Genomic DNA, 22,857 nt, shown 5'->3' with positions numbered 1-22,857 from the left:
GGGACAGACAGAGCTTAGCTGCTGATGTTTCTGCTGAGCACTGGCGGTGGGAAGCACAGAGGTGCTCAAATGGCAGGTGCCCTGGGGACAGCACCTGCCATCATCATTGGTCCAAGTGCCCCATGTGGAAGAAGGATTAGTTTTACTCTAAGGAGCACTAGGGGTGAAGCGTCTGGGAGGTGAGTTCCCCACGCTGGGCAGGTGCAGGTCATCCTAGATGATCACTGGCTGCATGTGACCGAGGAGCTTTATGTCCCAGTTCCCGGACACTTGTCGGTAGGCTAGTGCTGTACCAGCTACATCAGAATCACCTGTGAAGCCTGTAAACATGTAGATTACGGGGCCTTATCCCCTTAGGGATTATGATTTTGCAACAGGGCCCAAATATAAAACAATTAGGTCTACTTATCCCCCCAAATTATCTCTATAAGTGCATAGAGAAATATCTGATGTCTGCAGCAGTGTTCAGCAAAGGCTGGCAAGAATCATTTCTGGGTGGGGGGATTCTGGGGTAGTAGTTACTACTTCTTCTTTGACCTGCTCTATTTTGTTGAGTATGTATGTGTTGGCTGTGTATCATTTTTATGGTGGTGGAGAAGCTCTGAAGAGGAATGCTAGGCAAAATCTGGATCCTCACTTAGGTCAGGTCCCTGCCTTTTGCCTCCCTTTTCCCCTCCCCACCAAGGACTCAGCACTTGCTGCTTTTTGGAAAGTGGGCACTCCCTGGGATTTGGTTTTGCCAGAAGTCTCAGTAGCCGGTTTTGTCCCAGGCTTCTTATTGGTATTCATACCTACACTGATCCTTCAGAGTTCCCAGCCCTGACCATCATAGAAGGGGGGCTCCCTGGGATACCTCTCACACACTCTTCCTACTCCCACCAGGGAGAAAAAGGGTGTGAGTCACTCATGGATCTTTCCATCCTATACTGATCCTTACCAGGTCCAGACTCTGTGCTGGGCAGAAGGGATAAGAAGATAAGCACACATACCCGCACCTTTCCAGAGCTTATGATCTCATGGTAAAGCAAGGATAGAGGTAGATCATCTAGAATCTAGAGCGCTGTGCTAGACTGGTAAGACCAGGGAAGATGGACTGGGTTCTGCTTCCTCCTAACTGTGGATGGTGGGAACAGGTACACCCTGGAAGAGGCAGGCCCTGGGAAGACCGATGGTTTCTAGCAAGTTTGCTGTCCTGTAGAAGGTGCTGAAGAGAGTGCTGGGAGAGAGCTTTAGCTTGGGTGGTTCCTTGGAATCTGAGGTCCCCAATAGTCCCAGCTCAGTTAGACTCCAGGGACAGGTGGGACAAGGAAGCAAGGCCTTTATGCCAAGGGAGTGGGGTGAGGGCTGGGAGGAGATCAGTTCTGTCAAAAAGAACCAGACTACGTGAGTGTTTGCATGCATGGGTGGGGCAGGAACCGGGGGCTTGCATTTCACAAACAGCCCCTGGAAGAGGAACAGGCAGACCCAACTTCAGCCCCATTTGACTATTTGCCACTGGCTGAGTTCACTGGGTCTACAGCTTATTATGACCCAATAAGCTCTTCTTGCTACCTTTGGCAGCTTGCTATTTCTGGTCTCCAAGCTCTGCTCCCCTCCCCCTCCTCACTATAGCTCCAGGAGACACAGAAATGCAAAGAACTACCACTTAGCTTCAGGCTGCTTCTAGAGAAGGGGCCCAGGGTTTAAACTGGAGGTGATAGCTTTTGGATTGTGGCCCTGAGAGGGACAATGAGGAACTGTCCCAATAACAAGGCTATAAGCCTCAGATCCATGCAAAAACACTGCTCCGGACCTTTATTTCTGATTCAGCTGCAGGGGTGGGAAGTAGGCAAAGTGAAGTGTGAACCCCACTGGGGAGTACCTGAAGTCAACAGTAAGCAGGTGTTCGAGGACTGGGGGTGGAAGTGGGGGAGCACCTTGAGAGGGACGGGCAACAATGAGAGGATGACACAGGCTTGCTCTCCCAGGGGCCTTCCTGGTGCTCACTGGGCCTTCTAGGAGAGGGAGGGTGGGTGGGAGAAATAAGGTTCCAGGCTCCTCTTATGTTACATATTGCACTTCTAGGAAAGAAATGCTCAAAAGAGAGCAACTCCACTGAAAAGAGCACCCCGGCCAGCAGCCCGGACTTTCTGCTTTTCTGGTCATAGTGGAACCCCATGCCAAGGCCCTGTAACCCCGCCAAGCCCTTGGGACTGGCCCACCCACATCAGTGCTCCTCCCTTCGGGCACCCTCCACAATGCTCAGGGGCCAGCACTCTGAGGGATGGTCCTCTGGAGACATAGCGGGGACTCACTGGTAAAGGTGATGTTGAAGCCCCTCTTTCCGGTGGAGTGGTCAGTCTGGAATTCGAGACGGGCCATGTGTCCACTGCTTGTGATGGAGGAGGGGAGCTGGTTTCCTGAAAAGGTGCCCAGGACAGGGGCCTCAGCTGTAGCCCCATCCTTGATGACCAGGAAGTCAAACTGAGGCTCCACATCGATGTCGTTGAAAGCCAGGTGGATGCGGCTCTCAGGCCGGGCCAGGATGAGCCAGACGCAGTGGAGGTGGTTGCCATAGTCCTCTGGGTAGTTGGGCGACAGGACGACCCCAGAGGGGCTGGTGAAGTTGAAAAAGCAGGAAACTGCAAGAGAAGAGCCACGAAGGTCAGGGTGCGTCCCGGCGTTCTGCCTGGGCTACAGAGGGCTGGCATGGGGTGTATTTCCTTGGCCTAAAGAGCAATGGAAAGAAATGTAACACCAGGGTTGGGCTGGACCGACTGGGCTCTGAGATCTCGGAGGGAGACATGCTGGGTTCCATGTTGGGCACAGAGCTGGGAAGGGCCCCTCTGGCAAACTGCAGACATGGAGGAGTTGGTCCTCTTAACTGCTGCTGATCCCCTGGGTATTGACCAGGGTCAGGACATGCCAAGTCCATTTCCCCTCTTTAATAATAGGTATGCCCTGAGGATTTGGGCAACCTCAAAGCTACAAAACTATGCTAAGGAGGTGCTGGTTAAACACTCTCTTGCAGAAGCCAAAGCTTTGGAAGAATCCTGGGGAAGAGGTGATGGTGCCTTGTCTCCATGCCCTATCTACTTCCTGCTCTCTCTCCTACTTTATCCTAAGGACACATTCTTCCGGAATTCCTTATTTTAAACCCTTTTCATGCCAGTGACTAACAGACCCTGGAACAAGGTTGAGGCAAGGGAAGTGCTATAAATGGAAAAACAAACAAACAAGCAAACACTAAACCAAAATTAAGAGGGAAAATAATAGAATGAAAAAAATTGTAACAAATATGCCAAAGGGTGAATATCAATATTAACTTAGAGCTTTTAATAACTACATAAGAACATCACCAAGATAAGCAAAGAGTATGCTCACAGGATTCACAGAAAGGAAAACTGAATTAATATGAAAATAGTCCATTTCACTAGTAAAAAAAAAAAATAAAGAAAAAATATACAGCCCAATATTGTTGAGGCATCTTGGAAACTCATAGGTATTCATTGCCGGTTGCAGAGTAAAGTTGATATAATCCTTTTGGAAGGGAGTATATGAATTCTTATCAACAACCACAAAACTACTCAAATATTCTGACTTACTAATCTCTAGGAATTAATTCAAAAGAAAAAGAGCCGCATGGACAAAGATGTTTATAGTGACATAATTTTATTACAGAGAAAAAAATGTGAACAACCTATATGCCAGCCTAATAATATGAGGTAAATTATAGCTTTTAATGTGATGCTGTTTGAACGAAATCATTAAAGTGATAAATATGACCCTGCAGAAAGAAGAACGTTAAGCATCATTTTAAGTAAAACAGTAGATCATAAAATTATATGTATATCTCTGATTATAGCTATTACATATTTACACGTGGATGAAGACTGGACATGAGCCCCTGAATAAAAATTGTTTTCGAATAATAGGTTTTGGGGGTAATACTTTTTCAAAATGAAAACAATATTTAATTTTTCTGACTGCAAAAATGATATAGGCTCATAATAAACACTTTTAAATGTAAAAGTATAAAGAGGGTAGAAACTAATGTGGACAAACATTTAAATCCATTTAAATGTTTGGTGTTAATATTGAAACTTAAGTTAGCATAATATCTGGCTTATTAATTATAGTGAAGCTAAGGTAAAAAAACAATAATGAAATCATGCTTGCAAAACAAACATACATACAAAACAAAGGAATTGGTGACTCCTTATGTTGAGCTTCTCCTTCCTTTCCCTGACTCTACCCATCCTTCCCTTTTCTACATTAGGTATCTCTTTTCCAATCTGCTACTCAAAGCCCTCCCATCCGATTCTGCAAAGCGAATCTTGTCCCTAAGACATATTCAGTCTTATCGCTGTAGTCTCTTGTGTTTTAGAGATATAGAAAGAGTCTGAGTCAAGGGGAGAGATGGACATGAAAAAACTTTTAGGCAACACAATATAGAGTCAATAGTGATTATTATAACATATTAGTGGTGGTTACTAAGTGCAGGCACTATCTGAGAACAGCCATCCATTAGTCAATTTAGCTGTCCCAATAGCAGTATTTGCTGGTAGCCATTTTAAAGATGAAGACACTGAGGCACACAGAGGTTAAGTAATATGCCCGGGTTGCTTGGTCAGTAAATGGTAACAACAAGTTCTAATCCAACTGACTCCAGGGGCCAAGCTCTTAGCCATCCCTCAACATCCTCTTATGAGAACAGTACTGCCCACTGCCTAAAAGTGGAATCCACGGGGGTGTCCTTAGAATTTGCTGAATATCGACCTCTCAACTCCTAACCATTATATTAGCACCAAAGTGGGACAGCCAGGCTGTCTTCAGCTGCAAGCATTAACACAGATCATGAGGAATCCAAACCCAACAGAGATAATGACCTTGAAGCCAAGGGGCAAAATCACAAGGTCTGCCTTCCAGTAGAACACACCAGGGCAGACCTAAGGCAAAAAGAAGTGCCATGATTTCAGAGGGAAGATCACCAGAAGCACTGTGAGCATGTGCACAAGTGCATTTGCAGCAGAGGAGAATTTAATTAACATCACCTGAGTCCCCACCCCCACTTCATGACTCTATCACATTATTCTTTTTTCTTTATATTCTTCGTAGTACGTTGCCATCTTGCAAAGCTCCAGGGGCACCATTTTGAGCAGCTGTATACGGTAGCTTTACTTATCACTCTCCAAAATTATCTTATTCACTTGTTTGTTTATGATCTGTCCCTCCCTCGCCCCAAAACATACACATACGCTCCATGAGAGTAGAAGTCTTGTCTGTTTGATTCCTCTCAGTCCCTAGTGGCTCCCACAATGCTTGGTGCATTCATTGTAGGTGCTCAATCAGAAAATCAATATTTGCTGAATGAATCAATGAGTATAGTTGACCCCTGAACAACCAGGTTTGAACCACACATGCCCACTAACACATGAATTTTTTTTTGATAAATACAGCACCATACTGTAAATGCATTTTCTCTTCCTTATGGTTTTCTTAATAACATCTTCTTTTCTTTAGCTTACTTTATTGTAAGAATACAATATATAATATTGATAACATACAAGATATGTGTTAATCAACTGTTTATGTTATCAGTAAGGTTTTCAGTCAGCAGTGGGCTATTAGTAGTTCAGTTTTGGGGGAGTCAAAAGTTCTATGTGGATTTTTTGACTGAATAGGGTTTGGGGGGAGAGGCTGGCACTGCTACTTCTGTGTTGTTCAAGGGTTAACTGTATTTAATGGTTGATAACATCTGAAAAGACGGGGACATGAATACATGAGCCTCACGTTCCCATCCTGTTCCAACCCCCAAGCAACAGAATTGACCAAAGTGTGAAAAACAGGTGGATACCTGAACCAGCTCTGGAAACTAGGAAAAAATACTGGGCCATGACCTTCAATGCATTTCTCTTAGATACAGTACAGATCCATTCCTAATAATTTAGAGTAGAAAAGAGAATGACCCAGCCAAGTTGCTAGACAACAAAATTGTTCCCAGTGTTAAAGAACCTTGAAAAATATATAATTCATATAACATTCATTTAAAAAAAAAAACACTCAAAGATGTTTTCTACCCAAACAAGAGATGAATCAAAATGAAGAACTTAAATGTGGGAAAGTTATGTTTAATAAAAACAAAACAAAACAAAACAAATCAGTGTGGAGATACCTTAAGAAATTAAAATTAGAGCTTCCCTACGACCTTGCAATTGCACTACTGGATATTTACCCCAAAGATACAGATGTAGTGAAAAGAAGGACCATCTGTACCCAAATGTTCATAGCAGCAATGGCCACAGTTGTCAAACTGTGGAATGAACCAAGATGCACTTCAACGGATGAATGGATAAAGAAGATGTGGTCCATACATACTATGGAATATTATGCTTCCATCAGAAAGGATGAATACCTAACTTTTGTATCAGCATGGATGGGACTAGAAGAGATTATGCTGAGTGAAATAAGTCAAGCAGAGAGAGTCAATTATCATATGGTTTCGCTTATTTGTGGAGCACAAGGAATGACATGGAGGACATGGGGAGATGGAGAGGAGAAGGGAGTTGGGGGAAATTGGAGGGGGAGACAAACCATGAGAGACTGTGGACTCTGAGAAACAAACTGAGGGCTTTGGAGGGGCGGGGAGGTAGGAGGTTGGGTGAGTCTGGTGGTGGGTATTATGGAAGGTACGGATTGCATGGAGCACTGGGTGTGGTGCATAAACAATTAATTCTGGAACGCTGAAAAGGAATTAAAAGGAATTAAAAAAATAAATAAAAACTAAAAAAAAAAGATTAGGAACAAGCAAATAAACGATAGAGTAAAGAATCTAAATAATTGCTGTAAAGATAGCTATAAACCAGAATGCAAGTGTAACAAATATTCCTTCGAAGAGAAAATAAAAGATATCATTCCTGTCCAAACCCCAGGGTAAAACTCTGCAGATGACACTGATAGAAAGCATAAAGTTGGAACAAGGAGATATGCTAATTTCCTCATCTTGCAAGAAATTCTGTTATATAGTTTCTGTGGTTAATTAGAGAAATATAGGTTAGAGCATGTTTTTAAAGATGTTAAGAGTAATTAGTAATAGACTATAAAGTAGCTTATCTTCAAAATTACCAAAGGGGAAAAAGGAAAGCAGTCAATTTAGCAAAAAATGGAATTCAAAGGACACAACAAGGAGGCATAAAGAGGGGAAATGTAAAGTAAATGCTAAAAAAAAAAAAAAAGACAAGAGACAAAACATTATTTATGACAATACATATATACAGGCTAACCTAGCTGAGTAAAGTATAACCCTCATTTTGGAACAAGACTTACACAACTTACATAAGTGACTTACACAAAGTGACTTGGAATAGTTAAAAACAAGGGAAGGGGCCGAGATAGCTCAGGCTTCACATTAGAAGAGTATTAAAGTTTACCAATGCCAAGGCTCCAGAGATTCCTATGTATATGGTAGAGTGGGTCCAGAGCATCCACAGGTTCTAAAAGCTTCTCCAGGTGATCCTAAATGTGCAATCAAGGTTTCCGAAGGACTGGTGGAAGCAAATGCAAACCACCCAAAAAGGGGGTTTTAATATTAATATCAGAACCTTGGATGTTACAATGTCACACCAGGCTCTTGGACAATCCTTGTTTTTGGTCAAGGGTCTTACGGACACTACCAAGAGACATTTCTTCTTGCACTTGGAAAGAGAGGAAGCTCATAAACCGACACTCATAGAACAAGAGTGTGGCCCTACAGAGATCAGGCTAGCACCCTAAGAGATAACTTACACTTGTTGCAGGGGAAGGGAATATGCATTGTCTTACAGAGGTCTGATCTTTCTCACTCTGGAAAATTATGTTTGCATGCTACTTTGGAATGTTTCTGCTGGAGAGCAGAGTTTGCTTCTCAGTGTCCAAACGGAGGAAAACATCAAATGCTGTGATTGGATCTCATCATTATCCATCATCCAGGTTAAAAGAGGGATAGAAGGTGCCTACCCCCTCTGGAAGTAGTTATGCTTATGGATCTCAACCTTGGATAAACCTTTAAATCAGAGGGCTCTGCCATTGCTCAGACTTTTGAAAACTGACAAAGGTGGGAAACTCATTAACAGGTGTGTGCGTAATTACTGTAATATCAGATCATTATTTGATACAGTCTTGAGTAGGAAACACAAGGGGCTTGTTGGAAAACCCTCTCTTACTATCTCCTCTTTTGGTGTTGTCCTTGATGGCTTCACTACTTTCAAAATGATAATTCAATTATGGGGAGGGTGGCCTGACAAAGAAAAACAAAATCCAAAGATGATATTTAAATAATGGATGATGCATAGATTACAAAATGAAGATATGATGGTTATGATACTTTATGGCCCAAAGCACTGACACAGATCAAATATTTTTAAAAAGTACAAGAGTTGGAGAAAAATATACTAATCTGAAATCAGAAGCTATGAAGACATACAAATGGCTATCAGACACATGAAAAAATGTTCATCATCACTAGCCATCAGGGAGATCAAATTAAAACCACATTGAGATACCACCTTACACCAGTTAGAATGGCCAAAATTAGCAAGATAGGAAACAACGTGTGTTAGAGAGGATGTGGTGAAAGGGGAACCCTCTTACACTGTTGGTGGGAATGCAAGTTGGTGCAGCCACTTTGGAGAACAGTGTGGAGATTCCTCAAGAAATTAAAAATAGAGCTTCCCTATGACCCTGCAATTGCACTACTGGGTATTTAGCCCAATGATATGGATGTGGTGAAAAGAAGGGCCATCTGTACCCAAATGTTTATAGCAGCAATGGCCACGGTTGCCAAACTGTGGAAAGAACCAAGATGCCCCCTTCAACGGGCGAATGGATAAGGAAGATGTGGTCCATATACACTATGGAGTATTATGCCTCCATCAGAAAGGATGAATACCCAACTTTTGTATCAACATGGATGGGACTGGAAGAGATGATGCTAAGTGAAATAAGTCAAGCAGAGAGAGTCAATTATCATATGGTTTCACTTATTTGTGAAGCATAAGAAATAACATGGAGGACATGGGGAGATTGAGAGGAGAAGGGAGTTGAGGGAAATTGGAGGGGGAGATGAACCATGAGAGACTATGGACTCTGAAAAACAATCTGAGAGTTCTGAAGGGGTGGGGGGTGGGAGGTTGGGGGAGCCTGGTGGTGGGTATTATGGAGGGCATGGATTGCATGGAGCACTGGGTGTGGTGCATAAACAATGAATTCTGTTACACTGAAAAGAAATTAAATTTAAAAAAGAGAAGTAAGTAAAGATAAAAAGGATCTATAAAATACTATGAGTGTGTGTGTATGTGTTATATGAAACTGTGTGGCCTACAAACAGGGAGCATCACCCTCTTTACAAACACCCATGGAATATTACAGAAATGGACTTTATCTTAGGCTACAAGGAAATCTCCAAAAACCTCTCCACAAAGCAAAAATGGTGGGGCCACACTCTCTGTTCACAGTGCAAATGAACTAGAAATCGGTACTAAAAGAATACAGAAAAATCCCTAAATCACTTGAAAATTCATAGAACCCTTTCTTAAATAAGTTCTTGAGTTAAAAAAAGGAAATGAGGGGCACCTGGGTGGCTCAGAGGGTTAAGCCTCTGCCTTCGGCTCTAGGTCATGATCTCAGGGTTCTGGGATCCAGCCCCGCGTCGGGCTCTCTGCTCGGCAGGGAGCCTGCTTCCTCCTCTCTCTCTCTCTGCCTGCCTCTCTGCCTACTGTGAAATCTATCTGCCAAATAAATAAATAAAGTCTTAAAAAAAAAAAAAGGAAATGAAACCTGTCAATACAGACTACTTATAATAATGAGGAGGGTATCAGGTCAAAGCTATATTTCACAGAAAATTCATAGCCTTATTCATAGCCTCATTAAATTGTTGAGAAATAAGTGAAATGAATGTTGAAACTCAAAAGTTACAGAGAGAATAACTGAACAAGATGAAGGAGAGAAGGGAGAATAAACTTAGTGAAGATAAAAATAGAAAAAAATAATGGGAAAGACCCATAAATAAGAAACTTCTCATGAAATAAAAAGAGAGAAGGCACATATACATAAAGAAAGGATAGTAAAATTAAGGAGATACGTTAATTATTAAAGAATAGTATGTATAACATAATAATAAATTTGAAATCTTGACAAAACAGAATTTCCTAGGAAATTCTGAATTACCAAACTTGTGTGAAGAGAAAAACGCAAGAAAACTGGAATGTACTTAAGGAGTAGGTGGTTTTGTGGCTAGAGCTTTAAAACTTTAAACACACCATAATAGCCATGCTGTTTAAATTAATTTTGATACAAATACTCCCATAAAACAGTATATATGATACACATACTCACACCCACCTACTCACACACCAACATACCCACAGTGTAAAAAGAAATCCCATATGCAAAGTGTTAGCAAATCAAATTCAGCCCTACAACAATGAACAAACACAGTCTATATAATGAAAACAACAAAATTTTACTGATAGGCAGAAAAGAAAATATAAAAGTGAGAGACGCATTATTTTTCTGGATGACAAGTTCATATTATTAAAATGACAATTATCCTCAAATCATTGTATACATTGAACATAACTTCAGGCACAGCCCACACAAATATTTTTTTTTCTGAAACTTGAAACAATTGTAAGATCCATCTGTTGCCTGAAGGCGAAAAGAGCCAGTGTCTCATAAAAGAGATGAGAGTAATACGTATGGAATGCCCATCAGCAATCTCTTACAACAACCCTCTGAAGTGTATACTACTGTCCACATTTTATAGATGCAGAAGCTGAGTCCAGGTAGTCAAGTAACCTGTCCCCAGTCATACTGCAAGGGGTGATGGCTGAGATATGAGCCCAGCCATATGGGTTCCAGAACCTGAGCTCTTAGCCATGACACCTACTTTTTCCCAGTAAGGAGGCCTTACCCACTCAGATATTGAAACATATTCTAAAGCTGTAATAGTAAAATCTGTATTGTATTAGCTCCAAATGAGAGAGAAATGGGGCCAAAAAAGAAAATTTCAGAAACACACATGGACATCTAAAAATTTAGTACATGAAAATGGGAGCTTTTCACATCGGCAGGGCAGAAGTGGATGGATCAATAAAGGATGCTGGGACAAATGGCTAACCAGTTGTGGAAAAATTAGATTCATACCTCACTCAATGCACCATAGAACTACTCAGGAAAAAAAAAAAAAAGCACTATTCGTATAATCTCAGAGGTGGAAAAGGACTTTCTCAGCATTACACCAAAGTAGGAAATCATATGGGAAATGGTATTTTTTAACTACAGAAATAGGAAACTTTTGGATTTTAAAAAGTCACCATAAACAAAACCTCAATACTGAGGAGCAAAGGGAGAGAGAAATATTTGCAGGTTACTACAGTTAAATATTTGCTATATATTTAATATTTAGTATATATACTAAATATATTTACTATGCTTACCATATATGGAACAACAATTCAATAAAAAGGTAACACTCAAAATAGAAATATGGGCCAAGGAAATTAAGAGGCCACTAACAGAAGAATAAAGCTGGTCAACAGAGATGCGGGAAACGTACAATATTATTGGAAAACAGAAACGTCAAACGACAGAGCTCTCAAGTTGGCAAAGGGAAAACAGACAGCATGGAACTTTGCAAGAGAATGGAGAGAAGCTGGCAGGGCAGATGGAGACCAAGCATCTGAGGGAGGAAGAAAAACAGGAGAGTGGTTTCTAGAAGGAGGGACACTCTGTTCTGAAACACAGCAGAACATCTGAGGAGGGCAGAAAGCCAGCCTTTGGGTTTTAATGACAAGAGGTCGTTGGCAACTTTGGTGAGAGCAGTCTCTGGGTGTGGGGGACACAGAGGTCAGAAAGGACAGGTGACAAGGGATCGGGAGCTGAGGAATGGATGCAGCAGGGAGGACATCCTGTCAAGGAAGTCTGGGTGTAAAAAGGAACATTAGGGAATGGGCAGAGTGATGCAGGGTGTGAAGAAAGAGCTTAACTTGTAAGTTAAGAGAGACTAAGGGACATTTAAATGGTGACGGGCAGAACTCGGCAGATGGGGAGAGGCTGGAGAGACAGAACAAGGAGGACGGATTCCACATAAGGCAAAAGATTCCTAAGAAAGTGGGAGGTGAGGGAGACTATAGCAAGATTTTTGAAACAGTCCATTAATCACCGGTTGTGAAAGTGATGTGGTGGATACTGAGTTGTTGGATGCTAAGAGAAAAAAAAAAGAGTAAAAAGGAAAAAAGGAAGAGAATGGAATTTATCTGAGCACACTGTAAGTAGTGAAGTACTGTTTGTAAATCGTCTGCTTCACTTAGTGCAAGCGTGTATACCGCGTTGTATTTCTTACTGAGCTCGAAGATGTTTGTATATCCCTGATTTAAAGCCTAAAGGGGATGTACAATCTACAGGGGGACTGCTTTTTGATGGGAGAGAAGAGTGAACGTCTCCATTATAAAGCAGAGAAGGATGGGAAGGAGTATAATATACAGGCTGGGTGTCTTTGGTATTTGCAAGTAGAACACGGTTGTCTGCCTGCCAGGTAGGAGGCAAGGTCACTCTCCAGTGCCAGGTGTGGGCAGGGGCCACTCATGGGTTTGAGGGGAGCAGTGAGGGGACAGCTTCCACGGAGAAGAGACCAATAGGCTGCCTTGAGAAGCACAGATGGATGGGTTGGCGCTGCCGCAGGCTCCAGCGAGCCGGGCACCCAGGGAATCTGCAGCAGCAACCACTGGCCTGGTTGGGCGATTTTCTCCAGCAATGCTCAGCCAAGCAGGAGAAGCCCAATCAGGTTGTTCTTGCTTCATTGTGGATCTCTGGACCGGTGAACTGAGACAGCTCTGTTGATGAATGCTTTAGCTGAGATGGAAGCAGAGGCTTCACAAACCCACTCTTGAATGTCTTTGGCCTGCTCAGAAGCTCAGTGTGTTTGTGTTCATCAGAGTTATCTTAACATCATCTCTGGTGCTGGAGCCTGGCGAAAGTTCTCATTGAACTTCACTGGGGCTGTGGAAGTGGTGAGAGGTTCTCAAAGTCACATGCTGGAGGGGTGAAACTACTCCCTTGCATGGCTCATCCTTATCCTAAAGGAGATTAGGTTAAGGTGTGGTTCTCTTTGAGAATACTGAGGACGTCTTGCAGAAACTCCCACATTCCAAAGGGAGCATTAGGATCAGTGGGCGATGCTGGCCATGTGTTTCTGGAGCACACAGTATGTCCTCTTAAATTCATACTGGATTTAATTCCATCCACAGGCCATGAATTGTGCTCATGGTTTTCTGTTCCTTTTTTTTTTTTTTTTTTTTTTTTTTGGTTTGGTCCCAGGCGAGCAAGATTGGGATGCTGGTGTCCTGAATTAGACAGGCAGGGCCTTCAACAGAGCTGATCTCCCTCTAATTCCTGAACCATGTCCATTCTGTCCTCCATCACACTCACTCACTTTTCCCACCTCTGGCTCTGGCATCCCTTCACAGTCATCCACAAGCTTTCCTCCTCTACCTGACATTCACACTGTGGAACATGAAGGGATCGATTTTAGGGTCGTCTACCCCTAGCTCACATCCTCTCTAGGGCACCCCACCCCACACATACCTCCTCAATGTATGCCCCCTGGAAAGACAACCCTTCTGAGCCCCAGACCTGTATATCCTGTGGTCTAGGCAATGTCTCCACCTTGCCCAAGGATCCCTGGATCACCAGCCATGTGCCAAACACTGCTCTGGGTATGAGGGATATGGGTTGGCAACCAACAAGGAAGAGAAGCAAGCCCTCAGCTCTCATGAGGTCGATACTGTAACAGAACATAAGCCTGGGCGAAGGGAAAAAGTGAATGTAGTGGGAGTGACCTACTTCCAATAAGGAGGTGAGAGATGGCCTGTGTGAGCAAGAAGCCAGACATTGCAAGGGAAGGCCACTGCGGATGGGGGGAATGAGCTTGGTACACGTGAGGGACAGAAGGGGGAGCACTGTGGCAGAAGCAAGGTAAACCCTAAAGTGACGAGGAATAGGAGATGACATGAAGAGGATGGCAAAGGGCTTTCAGACCATGAGAAGGAGTTTGGATTATGTCACAGCAGATTAAACTAAATATGTCCAATACTGAACTCTGAAGTCTTCTTTCCCAAAACTGGTTCTTCTGGATACTAGGGTCTGGAATGTTCCCTGGTGTCAGCAAATGTTTCAGCCCTGTCATCACTCAGTGATTGGCTTTTTCTTACCACCACCCAGCCACTCCTGCTTTATGCCACTACTTCCCAAGTAAATTCCAGTAGCTGTGGTCCTCCTGCTTGTGGCAGACTGGGGAGGGAACTGTCTGACGTACATCTCTACTGAGGATCCCACTGGCATCTCGAATGGATGTCCAAAATTGAATTATTTATCTATTTTTCTAAGCCTCCCTCATTCCTTATCTCCATGAATGACAATACCCAGTTACCTAAGCAAAATATATCAACTCCTCCCTCACTCCCATATCCAATCAGTAACTAACTTCAGTTGATTCTATCTCTTCAATATCTCTTGTACTTGTCACATCCCCATCACAGCCCTATTAAGTTAAGGCCCACTTCCTGCTGCAATAGTCTACCTGGTTTCCTGGATTCAAAGCTCACTCCTTCTGAATCCATCCTCTGTAGTGGCTCCAGAGTGATTTTCATAAATCACAAATTCTCATGATGTTACCTCCTTTCCTGGACCTCTTTAAATACTCCATACTGCACAGAGGATAAAACCCAAACTCCTCAAAAGGGCACAAAAGACCCTCAAAGACCTAAGATAAGACCCTGCCACTCCCCCACCCCATCCTACATCCCAGCTGTATTAGATGACTCACAGCCCTACAAATGTGCAAGGCTAACTCCATGTCTTGTCCAGGTCTTTTTTCCTTTCTAGAAAGTTCTCTCTTCCTGTCCACCTGGAAAGCTCTGTTAGGCATCATATCTCTTGAGTGGTGTGGGTGCCTCCCACCATTCATTAATTCTTCCTGGTTGCAGTCACAGAGTCTGTACACCAGGTTCAACTCACTCAGTGCCTGTGATGGCTTTGCCCTATCTGCTTGACTTTCCACCTTCTGCCACAAGAACAGAATGTTCTATGTATGGACTGGTCCTTCAGCCTGGATGGCAGAATGAGAGGCTATGTAGAGCATAGCCAAGCCCCAGAGAGCTGTAACTGACCTACAGCCCTCATGGGATATGAATGAGAAATAAATGTCTGTTCTTGCAGTCCACTGAGATTTTTGGACTGTTGATACCAGAGCAAAAGTCGACTAATATGCTATAAAAAGGGATGTGAAGAACTCAGAAAGTGAAGGACTACCTTTTGGATAAGGCTGTTAGAGAAAGCTTCTCTGGGGAGGTGGCAGCTAACAGGTGATTAGAAGGACCCAGACACCCAATGAACATTCCAACATGGTAAACTGCAAAGTGCAAGGGCACTGGGGTAGGAAGGAGTTTAGAGACTCTGAAGATCTGAAAGAGGCCAGGAGTCTGGACAGAGTAAGCGAGGAGGCAAGTAGTATGGGATGAAGGTAGAGGTAGGAAGGGGTCAGTCACATAGTGGTTCATAGGCCTTTGGCTCAGAGAATTCCCTCAGCATCCAAAATATTCAACTGAGGATCAAAACTTTTCTTGGCATAAAGTCTCTTGGGTTATGGTTAGGGTAGCCACATAATACATTGCCCAAATTGGGACACTTTTGAGAATACTAATAATTACTTTAGGACACAAGATACAAACTAGAATTGTCCCAAACAAATATAAATGTATAGTCACCCCACTCATGGTCCTTTTATTTCCCTTATACAAGAGCATCCTCTAGCTTGAGGGGGTAGCTTCTGCCTCAAGCTCCCCATTCACAATCCAATCCCCTTTGGGAGCTGAAATCTTAAACTGAAGCTCACCAGTGGGGTTCTGATAAGTGCTAAGTTCTTGCCTCCTATAACCAGACCCCGTTCCCTGTACCTCTTGAGAGGCTGGTTGAGTTCCTGGCCTAAACAGTGCCACTCCTGTTTAGCTTTTACAATGACCCGCCTGCAACCATGATTGCTTCTTGCCACACCTCTGGAATAATGCCTGCCCAAACCATTCCTGGTGCTTACACTAACCTTTAGACCCTATTCAAAGCCAGGCTCTGATCTGGGGTCTGATGTGCTCTTTAGCTATTGGCTGAGGACTCCCGTCACCAGCTCCCAGGACAGGTCTAAAACCTTATGGAACAAAGCACGAGAGAGTCCCTGCTCTGCACTCATGGGAAGAGGCTGAGTTTATACTCTTGGGGCTCAGGTTTTACCTTGAAAACAGACCATAAATTCTTTGAAAAATAGATAGCCAAGCCAAGCCAGTATCCCCAAACTGGAAGAAATGAGAATCCTTAAAAATTTGGGTTTGCCTGGTTTCTCTCACTTACTAGTTATGTGCCTTTTGGTGTGGGGATGGGAAGCTACTTCTTCACTGACTTTATTTCCACATGTATAAAAAATGGGACTAATAACTTCTAAATCACAACTCTTGTGTGAAGATTCACTTTGATGATGCTTCTCAAGGTGTTGAGTGTACTACTTGGGCACGCGGAAGGTATAAAATCAATTTTTCTTGAATTTGAAATGAGGCATTTTCCCCCTCTGCTGCTGATGGTTGTTTCTCCACATATGCGCCTGGTTAGCCTATCTCTGAGTCTCAGCCAGCCCACTGAGGTGGCAGGAGAGGCATCTCCCCACTCCTCCCTTAGCATAGCCCATTGCTCAACCTAGCAAGACTCCAGACCAAGGTTTGCTCTCTGGTCCTTAGTCCCTCTTTTCCTCAGTGAGTGAGAGGGTAACTCCAAATGACAAAAGTCATTTGCAGGAATGATTGAGGGCTTGGTCACTAACTACGCTTGGTGCTACCTTCTATGGGAAGACCAACTTATAAAAGGAGACATAGTCTATCAGCTACAAGGGGGCACCTGGTGCTGAAGAGATCTATACCTAAGTAGTATATATTCTGTCAGTCTTGAGTTTTGTCTGGGACTCTGATGAGCTATGCCATGAGAGATGAATAGTGGGTGCCTCAGTGACCCAGTCTTCCTTGAGGGCTAAGTAAACGTGCATCTCATTGTTGTGAAGTCCCTCAGCTGCCCATGCCCAGACCCTGGGATCCCTGAGTGATACTCATAGGGTTCTTTCTTTGCCACAGGAGTAGATCTTAGTCAATTAAGGGATCAACTCCTGCAGATTATTATCCTGGTGGCCAAACACAGGTATTAACTGCGGAAAAAAATTGTGTTGGTGTGACACAGCCCAAGAGCCTAAGTCTTTCCTAATGGGGAAGGGGAATTCAAGAAATAGTGTAGACTATATCTTCAATGGCTCAGAGGTGCTCCTGGGATTGTACTTTGGGGCATGCAGCGCCTGTCCTCTTCATCTGAGTCCTGTCAGAGAGCCTCACCATCTTTTCTTTTCTTTCTTTCTTTCTTTCTTTTTTTTTTTTTTTAGGCAGACAGATCACAAGCAGGCAGAGAGGCAGGCAGAGAGAGAGAGGAGGAGGAGGCAGGCTCCCTGCTGAGCAGAGAGCCCGATGTGAGGCTCGATCCCAGGACCCTAGGATCATGACCCGAGCCGAAGGCAGAGGCTTTAACACTGAGCCACCCAGGCGCCCCCTCACCATCTTTTCTAAGGCTGTTCAACAAAGCGTCTTCATGCAGAGTCTGGAACCAGTCCATCATCCTAGCCACTCAAAGCCCAGTCATACCTCAGACTACCACCCACTGAAGACTGGAGTGGTGGCTGCTTTCCATGATCATAAGGAAGTATGTTTGAATTTCCTCCACAGGAATCCACAAGGATCCAGGGGAGTTTACAGCTGACCTGAGAGAGCTGCCTTTAGGACTATGGGAGTCTTCCTGACTCTAAGAGCAAGATGGGAGTTAATCAGCTCATGGCAGCAGCCCTGTTCTTGGCCCACCTTCCCCGGGGTCACTAGACTACTGCTTTTGTACAAAATGACTGGAGGAAGACCTATAAATCCAAGAGGGGTAGTCCAAGACTCTCCTAGAAAGCCAATCTCCAGAAGAAGTGAGTGGTACTTTCCCCACGAACCACAGAGCCCAGTGACACCCAAGGCCGATGGCAATGTAATTATGACCAAGTTAGATGACAAACTTAGCCAGAGGGTCACAGAATGGAGGAGGGGTACAAGTAGAGAGAGCTTCAAGCCCCAGGTCTTGAGCCAGCAGCTATGAAAACAGACCCTCCTTGGTGAAACTGTGTTTCTTCCATAGTTCTCTTAGTCAAGAGCACATGGCAGAGCACAGTGGAGAAAGCATGGTCTGCAGTGAGAACACACTTAGGACACAAATAACTTCAGAAATCTTACAGAGAAAAGAACCTATTAGCCACAATCCCACGGATGAAAACCGAAGTGAGAATGGCAGATAGATGCCATCCCCACTTACAAGCAGAGGTCGCAGTCCAGGATTAGACCCCTAAGGCTTGGTCAGTTTTCCCAGCCTTGTTTCACCCAGGTAGCTACGGTCCCAAGATACCTTGGACTAGGAGGTCTAGTTGTAGGACCATAGCATTTGGACTGGGCCCTATACTCAGCTGTGTTTGGCAGTTTGGTTCTGGACAGATTCCTGAGTTGGGCTGAAATTTTTGCCTCTGAGAAGTCTTCTAAGAATCTTTCGATTGGGATAAATTCTTTTTCCTTTACATTCTGGGGCACTTCGTGGCCACCTCTATTATTGTAATAATTCGAAGACTGCTTTATAACACAAGTATGTGCTCATCACATTCACTAGAGTATGAGCACTTAGAGGGCAAGAGCCAGGCTAGAATCATCCCCATTACTCTCCTAGTGCTGAGCACAACGCCCAGCGTGCAGTAGCTCCTCCCAATTCATGTTTTGCTGTGTTCAAACGAAATGAGAGGCCAGCAACAACAGCATCAAGTAGTAATGTTCAGAGGACTGGACCTTGCAACCCTAGGGCATATCAATGTGGAGGTCAGTATTTCTTGGATGACAGGAGGTTATTGCCATCATGATGACTGGCATCATGGGTTATGGCAGTCTTAGGGTGGTGAGACTCAAAACAACAACATATGGCCACATATGTCATAGCCTCATGCCTAAAGAGGCTGCTGTCTTGTTGGGACCAAACTCCTCAGCAAGGATGTAAAACTTCCCTGCAAACAACTGACACACAGTGGGAGTTCCATATTAGTGGCCTACAGAGCTAACCTAGCATCTAGATCTTCTAGGAAGGTTTTAGAACCACAGTGTCTGGGATCCATCCCAGACCTGCTGAATCAGAATTTCTGGGGATGAAGATTCTGTATTTTAAAAACCCTTTGAGTAACTCTAATGATTAGCTACACTTGGGCCCATTTGAGAGTGGGCAGGGCCATGGAGTACACGTCATTTCCCCATAAAATATCTGCCTATTTAAAAACAAAGTGATAATAAGTGATGTTTATGGCCCACACTGGCCTTTTAGGGAGTGTTGACTCTACTTCTTTGAACATGCTGGCAGCCTCCTTTGCAAAGCACATCCCTTAATCTTTGCTCGATCAGACCTTGCTCAGATCAGTTGACAACCTTCATTCCATGGGCTCAGTCCTTAGAGCCAGATCCTGGGCCCAGGCCCAGACATGCCTCACAGTCATGGGAAGGCCCATGTCCTCAAACCGATGGGGTGAGGTCTGAGCATGGCTCCAGAGTTGGCATCTGGTGGCTCGTGAGGAGTCCAGCACATCCATACACCCAGGAGTTTCAGGATTCTCCTCTGTCACTCCTGTCCCAATGTGTGCCCCTGCCTAGGGACTGGACTTCTGTTCTGGTTGCTATTTTCTTCTCTAATCCCTTCTGGAAGGAAGGCCCTTTCTAGTACCATAGCCTCTGGCTGGGACAGGGCTACCCTGTAGGCGTAGGCCTTCTTCTCCTCAGTGAGGACTTTATTCAGCCCAGAAGCTGCCTTCTTCCACTAACATCTACCTGTTTAGCAGTTTAAGGTAGCAAGTGATGTATGACCCACACTGGTCTGGTAGGACAAGTGTTGATTCTGCTTCTCAAGACGTCCTGATAGGAAATGTTGGCAGCCATCTTTATGAGCCATGCCTTTGTCCAGGGTCAGTTCTCCCAGCCCTGGCCTTCCTCAGCCCTGGCTTACCCTCCCCAGGCTGGCCCTGTGGTTCTAGAATGCTTCCGCACCCTGACTGCAGTGTCCCTTCCCCAGTGCAGGGGCAGACATAGATCCTCCCCACCTCCCACCACCACCAGGATGTTGTCCAAGGAAGACTCCTCTGGATTACCAGAGGCCCTTACACAGAACAGCTACCACCCCCTCCCCCATCACCGCCAAACCTCTGCATAGCACTAGGTCTTCAGTGTTTGTGTTCTTGAGGACTTGGTAACAGAGGAAGTGGGCCCCAGTGGGGCCCCATGTGGGCCTCACATGCTGGTTTTCAACTTCTAGGAATTGGCCTGAAATACACATCTGGACCAAAGCAATCCCCAGGTTCCCTGCCCCTCTCCTGGGGCCACCTGTGGTCTAGTGGGGCCTTTAAGGAAGCCTAGAGAACTAAGCAGAACATGACATCAGCAGAGGATGCTCATACAGCCCTTGTTACAGCCCCTTGCCTCTGAACACAAGCCATGCCCAGGAATATTATGTCTCACACTGAGGCTGATGCTTTCAAACCTCAGCTGATCCCAATTCTGGCTCCAAATATTTGAAAAAGGCAATTTCCAAAGAGTCTAGCTATTGCAATCATATTTTCTGGGCCAAAGGAAAGGATGTTTGAAATTGTTCTTGTCCTGGAAAACCTGGGAGTATATATTTACAGGGAAAGTCAGGGCTCAGCTATACAGAAGAGGCAAAAAGGGACAGGCTTCACCTGTGCATGGGGCGTTGAGGTCGAGGTAGGAGGGGAGTGAAAAAAGTACCTGCCTATTTAAAAATAAAGGCAGCAAGCAATGTATGTGACCTATATGAAGAAAACCACAAAGCTGTTATATTTAGAAAAATGAAAGTAGATGAACAAAAAGAGTGACATGCCATGTTCCTGGACGGGAAGCCTGTGTATTATAAAAATGCCTATTTTCCTCAAGTTAATTTACGGTTTAATAGGAGTGCACATACAAAATCCCAATAGGATTTTTTTTTTTTACTCTGACAAAATGATTCTAAAATTAATCTTGAACAACAAACAGATGAGAATAACAATGAACATTTCTGAAAGAGAAAATAATTAAGGGAGGAAGGAGTAGTTTCCAGCTCTGCCAGATATTAGAACATATTATAAAACAACAATTAAAATTATTCAATGCCGGTGCTAAGATAGAAATAGAGCAGCAGAACAAAGTGGTGTCTCAAGAAATAGACTTAACCGCATGTGAGGATTCAGTATGTGATAAAACAATTCATTTCCCTCAAATCAGAAGGGAAATGAATTGCTTAATACATTGTGTTGGAAAACTGCTTAATAGTTTGGACCATACATTCTACATTCATCTAAATAAACTCCAGATGGATTAACAAATTATATTTTTTAAAAAAATCAAATTACCCACAAATAACCAAAAATAGAACAAACTGCTTCTCAGATCTGTGGCAGAATGATAACTCTGTCAGCATTGAAAAGAAATCACAAATATTGAAGGTTTGTCTACATAAAACAAGTATACGATGCAAAATACTAAAAAAAGGGGGGGGGCGGGGAGAAGAGACTCGGAAACTATATACACCACATATCATGAAGAGTTTCTCACCACAACGGAGAAAAAGTGCTTTCAAGTTGTAAAGGAAAATACCACACAATACTCCTGAAGCCACACTTCAGCGCAGGTAGTTGTCCCATGAGGATCACAAATAACAAATAACAAGGGCTCCTGTCCCCTCTGAACAGGACTGGACTCAGCCGGCAAGCGAAAAGTCAGGACTGGAGTCTCTGTCTCGAATGCTGTGTTGGAAATCCTGACATCACTTTCATACCCCTTGGTCTGCCAGGGATGTGCCTCCAGCCTGGGGATACCCAGTAGTCTCTCTCTAGTACCTGCTCCCATGGACCCCCCCCCCCACCTCCCCTCTTCCACTCACATACACTGGCAGCGGCCAAACCCTGTAGAAACCGCTGTGAACCAAGGACCCAGATGGGTGATGTGTGCCTGTGTGCACAGGTGTGTGTGTACCAATGAATCCACTGAACACCCCCCTGTTGCAGAGGCCCAAACCCCATGGCTTCTCTCAGGACCCAGTGCTATCCCTTGGATGTCCCCATTCCAAAAGGAGCATGACTTTGTACTCCTTTCCGGCCCCACTGTTCCCGTAGTGATGACTTCTCTATGCTCCATGAAAAGGGGGGGGCTGTTGCTCCCCTGTTCAGCATCCACCGTGATATCTGCCCCATTGCAGGCACTCAGCAAATATTTGTTAAATAAAAGAATGACTCTTCATGGGATGGATCCTAAATGCGTCCGTGTCACCAATGTTTTCTAGTTGAAAACTAAATTTTGAACAATAAGAGCATTCTTTAAGTTACATAATTACGTCTCTCTCCACATCAGAGTGAGAAGTTTGAGGTCAAAGGCTGTGTCCAACCCATCTCTGGAGTCACAGACCTCATCACAATACATGGCACCTTACAGAAGTCAACAAGGGTGTGCTGGTGGGGATGTATTCAACTTATACTTACGAAGTTAGCAATTTCATAAAAGGGGATGCAAATACTTGGGGTTTGGCAATGCAGATAACGGGTACAAGCAATATGTTATATGATCTATTGGGAGAAAACCAAAGTTGTTATATCTAGAAAAGTGAACGTAGAGGAACATGAAAGAGAGTTACACCATGTTTCTGCATGGGAAGGCCGCATAG

The 22,857-nt window shown here is 44.0% G+C and overlaps 1 protein-coding gene across 1 annotated transcript in view; it reads right to left on the bottom strand.

Annotated features, from left to right (window-relative positions):
• Nucleotides 1-22,857, bottom strand: part of CSMD2 (CUB and Sushi multiple domains 2) — a 619,562-nt gene that overhangs the window by 221,243 nt on the left and 375,462 nt on the right. Inside the window, exon 14 of the mRNA XM_047727770.1 lies at nt 2,295-2,621. Coding sequence (XP_047583726.1) covers nt 2,295-2,621 — 327 coding nt within the window. The remainder of the gene's footprint in view (nt 1-2,294; nt 2,622-22,857) is intronic.

This window comes from Lutra lutra, chromosome 4 (genome assembly GCF_902655055.1).
Source record: "Lutra lutra chromosome 4, mLutLut1.2, whole genome shotgun sequence".
Taxonomy (NCBI): domain Eukaryota; kingdom Metazoa; phylum Chordata; class Mammalia; order Carnivora; family Mustelidae; genus Lutra; species Lutra lutra.
The sequence above is the reverse complement of the archived record's forward strand: the minus strand, read 5'-3'. Positions and strand labels throughout refer to the sequence as shown.